General features: G+C 31.7%; 1 protein-coding gene across 1 annotated transcript; it reads right to left on the minus strand.

Moving 5' to 3' along the window:
• Positions 1-4,485: 4,485 nt before the first annotated feature.
• On the minus strand, positions 4,486-5,462 carry LOC111696981 (sporozoite surface protein 2; the record flags this gene model as incomplete). Its single annotated transcript, XM_023466828.1, has 1 exon — positions 4,486-5,462. A coding segment is annotated over one exon (651 nt), but the record flags the coding sequence as incomplete, so codon positions are not given.
• Positions 5,463-6,000: the final 538 nt, after the last annotated feature.

The raw sequence follows: 6,000 nt of genomic DNA on the forward strand, positions 1-6,000 counted from the left end.
GAATGGAAACAGGAATAATGAATGTAAACAGGACCAATAATGGAAACAGGACCAAAGAATGGAAACAGAACCAAAGAATGGAAACAGAACCAAAGAATAGAAACAGAACCAAAGAATGGAAACAGGACCAATGAATAGAAACAGAACCAATGGAATGAAAGCAGGACCAATTAATACAAAACAAATGACCCGTGGAAAGGAAATCGACCCATTGACTATCAAATTCATTGAAAGAAAGAGAAAAAACTGAGTTTCTAGTTTCTACGTCAAGTTTATAAGTCTGAAAGTTAAAAGAAACTGAGCACAAGCAACGGGGAATTAGAGTCAGGCAATCTAAGTCGTGAACCGTCCCCAAATATAAATACAAGTACAGGTTTTCTATTCAAAATGTCTTATATATTTTTTAATTGTTCCACTAAATAACCCCTTAACTTTTAAAGTTATTTTAATGAATTTGTGAATAAAAGATGTGGTTAGTTGTGGATGGTTCCTATTGGTCCTATGGATATCAACTGTAGAAAGCAGTAGCATGAAAGTTTCTATTTTATGTTTTATTAATTTATCTAGTGGAAAGTCTCCTAACTTCACAATAGGTAGGCCGACACTATTCAATCATGAAAGAAAAAAAAAATATAAATTTTAATGATTATTCTTCAGAAAATGTTTGAAAGCAAATGCCGGACACAATGCGGTGCACAACCAGGAAAAATGTCTTCTCTTCTGACTTTTAAAGCATTTTTTAGCCTGAAAAGGCGGGAGGCGGATGTGTTACACATTTTCGATTTTGTATTTTTCATGATCTGAGAGTTACTTTTGAAAACATTTATTCCTGTTTCGAGATTTTTGATAATGAAGACGACATTTTCATATTTTCCAGGAATGTTCGAAAGTCCAGCGCCAACGAAAATTATTTAAAAAAAAAAAAAAATCACAAATATTATGAAATATTAACTATAATGCTTCGAAAAATAATCGATGACTATTGTTTTTAATATCTGAATGATTTGTTTGGAATTAAATTGATTTGTTTACAATCCGAGTTGATTGTTGCATCTTTCTATTTTATTTTATTTTATTTTCTTTCATCAATAATGTTAGTAACCACTTCTGTACAATAAACAGGCCAATTGTACTAAATACTTAAATAACCAATATATTGATCACACAAGAAGAACCAGATGTATTACTTGATACAAAATATATATTTAATCAAATATTTTGGAGTTTATACAATTTACATTTATATTACAAAACTTTTTGGAACCTATATAAATTTTTTTAGCTTAACGTCGTACAACCCTTTGCCTTTTTAAAATACATTTAAAAAAAAAAATAACATTTTTACACCATCATGAGTCATGACTTCTAGTGACTCTCTAGGCCCGTCCGGTCAGATTTTTGTCTTTTATTGAAAATCAAACTTTTAGTTTGAAGAATTCATGACTTTATGATTGAAGAAGCGTGGGAAATTGGGAGAGGGGGACAGTGTGGAATGTAGACAATCAAATACATGATGTTGTTCACTAACCTGAAATTAAAATATTTATTGAAGATTGATATTTTTATTTGAAATGGTAAATTAATAATAAATAAAAAAGACGTTAAAAAATCAAACATGACGCGGAAAAATGTATTTCAGATCACAAAATTACTAGAAAATGTTTTTAAAATGTACATCTATCTCTTTAACATGAAAAGTAGTAAAACTTTAAAATGTTCAATACTTTTTCTGAAGAAGAAGAATAACACTTTAGTTTTAAAAAAAAAATCAAGTCAAATCAAATTTCAAAGCATCCCTATTTCCAAAAAAAATGTTTTTTATTCAACTTAAACATGCTTATTGGTATCTTATAACAATAAGCTCGTATAAAAGTATTTTCTGTTAAACTGCCTCAAAAGCAGTACTTAGGATCAAAGGAACAAATATCAAATTACTCTCAAACCCCAAATCTGAACTATTGAAAAGACAGATTATATAAACTTCCTGATTTCTGAAGGAACAAGTAAGTTTAAGGGGAAAAAGCGAGAAAAAAATATTACAAAAAATTTGAAAAGTCAGCTTTGTTAACAAAATTCCGTAAATTTTATGGAAATAACCTGGATCCGGATCCATTTTTTCCAGTGCGGATCCAGGATCCGTATCCGGATCCGCATCAAAATTATATGGATCCTAAGCATTGCTCTAAGGAATTGAGTCTTTGCCACAAAATGAAATGTTCTAATCCCATCTTTGCAGCCTAATGGTGAAAACCTTTGATTTTTTAAACTAAGATTATTTTATCTAACAAAATTCATAGTTTGAAATATCTAAGGTCTACGACATTGGGTTGCAAAGATATAAAGATTAGAAAATCAGAGTTTGTGGCAAAGAATGAATTCCTTTGATCTGGGAATAAGAGAGAAAACAAATAACAGCAACATAAGTAAACTGGAGCAGCAATAAAATATAGGGTTTACGATTGCTGCAATATTTTACATCTCTGAAATTTAACATGTTTATTTTTCTTTGGCCAACTCATGAATTCGCACATGTTGTGTGGGGGCTGTGAGGCACAAATTCAATTCAGCAATTGTGCATTTAATTCAGAGTTTCAGTTTAGTCTAGATAAATGAATCAAGTATATGGGATGATGGTAGAGTATATATATCAGAATCAGTTTATCCTACGCTAGTTTTTACAAACTGTGTTTAAAAAAATAATGGAATGGACCTTTTTCTCCCAAAATTGAATTTCCCTAAATGATTTTATTCAACAAAAAAACATCTGCGTTCGAATGGGGGGGGGGGGTTTGGTAAATTGATGGGGGTATCTACAGTGAATTCAAAAATATTTTTAACGTGAAGATTCTAATACTATAGTGATAACCAGAAAACAATGGAATAGAAAGACGACATTATAGCAATACTTCGTTTTGATGTTGTTACAAAGTAAATATTTTTACTAGTAATTGGCAAAGCACAATTTAAGTGAAAATTGTTTACTTAAACTATACAATTGCTATGTCAATAATGTTCATTGAACTAGCTTAAGTCCTAACTTAAGTTTAAAAGTAGTCGTCTTCCTATTTCAGAGTTTTCTGGTTATTACTGTATAATGTTGATAAAAAATTGATTATTAGCTAGTTCATGGTAAAAAAAATAGGTTACTAAATGTTGGCTAATAAAGTATATTTGTTTATGGTATAATGTATATTGGACTGGAGTTTAAATATTTGTTTTGGTATAACTAGTTCAGCTAAACATTCTAGGCTTGTTCAATCATTTTATTCTTCTGAAGTCACATATTTAGAGGGTAATCAAGCATTCAAAAATGTCACACAAAAAAGTGCTATGTAAAAAATCATTTTCAATGTTTTGGTTGTAGTAAAAATTCTTGGTGTAGGATTGAACTAGTTAAATTAGTTAAATTTTTGGATTTTGATAATGCTTGGAGGGTGTAATGAATAGAACGCTTTTTCGAAAAAGAGGTTAATTTAATAATTTTTTGATTTTCCTTTAATTTAAAATTTTCTTTAGGGGGCAACAATAAAGCATGCTTGAGTTTTTGAAAATCATATTCATTGAGATAGAGATCTTGAGGTCTATAGTTTGAATGTAAAATAGCATTATTTGATAAATCTAAATTAAATGCATAGAATTATACATTATCACCTTTAAGAAACTACCTCAAAAATACGTTCACATAATTATAATTAAGTGTTGAAGATACAAATTAGAGTGGTACCTAAAGTGTTAAATGTGTAATTATTGTATAGGGCTTGTTTGAGGGACTTTCAAAAAAAATTGAAAGAAATGAAATATTTAAATAAATAAGTGATATCAATCAAGTTCTTAACTTACTGAGAAATCCTCCTCCCTTCTTGCTTTCATAGCACTTTTCTTCATTTTCAGATCTTCTAGGTCTTTTCTTTTTCAGGATATGCCATTTTAAAATTTCACCAACATTATAAATCCGTCACCAGTTACTCTATATACAATTCACTGTCCAACATCTTTGTTTCACATGTATATCTATTCAATATTGAATTTATAAAATGTCGAATCCATCATTTTATCTTAATTATTTATAGTTTATAGATTTAATCGTCAGTTTAGCTAATCAAATCGAATTAAATGATCTGTTTTTATTCATCTAATTTCGCTAAATAATGCTAAAATTAATATGTATGCCTCGAAAGAAACCTTGATAAATAAGTATTAAAATATATAATGTAGAAAGCACACATGGCAATGGTTAACTTTTCCCTATTTGGGCACAGAATTGTAAGGGCCGGGTGTACCAATAAGCCTAGATGAAAATATATAAGAACTCAATAACAATCCCAAGAAACCCAGAGATTAATTTAAAATTGCAGTGTGAAATTCCAGCAAAATTTAAGATATAATTCGATATAGTTTGTTCCGTTTCTTTAACTGCATGTACATTGTACATTTAATTGTACAATCATTGCAAATTGTAACAAAAACATAATTCACTGTACATGATTTACTTATGTTTTCTTATTAATTTTGTGCAAACGTGTATAATCTCAGCTTTCTAAACTATTTGAATGTATGTGAAGAGACTAAACCCAACTGGACAGTGGACACCCAAACAGATGTAACAGGGGGAATACATAGAATACAGGGGTCTGTGTAATCTATTACACCAGAAAAATACAAAGGGTGGAGGGTTCTCAGGTATGCTATATATAGTGTAGACTGCAAGGAAAGGGATTTTATATGGTATAAGAAGAATAACGAAGAGACAGAATATTATAAAATACAAACCTAGGGTAATATAAAGAACAGGATGTCCCAGTATACTAGGATTATACAAGAGAGGAGAATTGTCCCATAGAAGGGTGAGAGGTTTTAGGATGAGCTGGATGAGAGGTGAAGGCTGTATCAGGATTAGCAGGATGAGAGGTTAAGGATGTATGAGGATTAGCTGGATGAGAGGTGAAGGATGTATCAGGATGAGCAGGATGAGAGGTAAAGGATGTATGAGGATTAGCTGGATGAGAGGTGAAGGATGTATCAGGATGAGCAGGATGAGAGGTGAAGGATGTATCAGGATGAGCAGGATGAGAGGGAAAGGATGTACCAGGATGAGCAGGATGAGAGGTGAAGGATGTATCAGGATGAGAAGGATGAGAGGTGGAGGATGTATTAGGATGAGTAGGATGAGAGGAGAAGGATGTATCAGGATGAGCAGGATGAGCAGGATGAGAGCTGAAGGATGTATCAGCATGAGCAGGATGAGAGAGGAAGGATGTATCAGGATGAGCAAAGAGAGAGGGGAAGGATGTATCAGTGTAAGCAGTAAGAGATGGGAAGGATGTTTTGTGTTGAAAAGGAAGAGCTGGGAAGGATGTATCAGGGTGAGCAGGGAGAGATGGGAAGGATGTTTCGTGTTGAGAAGGAAGAGCTGGGAAGGATGTATCAGGGTTAGCAGGGAGAGATGGGAAGGATGAAGTGGGGTAAAAATTAAGAATTTATCATGAGAAGAGAAACACAGAAAAATTGAGTTGATATACTAGAAATATTCGACTGAAGAATTGACTAAAAATTTAAATTGAGTCATCAGCTTGATTCTAAATTATAGAAACCAAAGGAAATATTTGTTTTTACTTTTATTCATACTAAATCCTTTTAACAATTTCTTTAAACCACTTAAACCTTTGAAAAATCGATATTAATAGTTAATAAGCTCTGTTGATTTAAGTTTGGGTCTACAATATATATTATAATTTATACATATATAGAAACTGTATTGATTCGTCTGACAAGGTTCGAACTCTGGGTTTGTTCCTAACTCCTGTCTGTATCCCGGTCTCTCTATTGATCTTCTTCCTCTCTCTACTCTCCTCCTCATCGATATCATTGATCTGGAGGGAGAAAGTTGAAAGAAGAACTTTTGACATATACATAACTTATATCAAAGGGAGTACATACCATACATTAAACACGTGTTTCCATAAAATGTCCTCTTACATGTAGAGAGCACTCCAAACCTTT

This window comes from Eurytemora carolleeae, unplaced genomic scaffold (assembly GCF_000591075.1).
Source record: "Eurytemora carolleeae unplaced genomic scaffold, Eaff_2.0 scaffold35, whole genome shotgun sequence".
NCBI lineage: Eukaryota > Metazoa > Arthropoda > Copepoda > Calanoida > Temoridae > Eurytemora > Eurytemora carolleeae.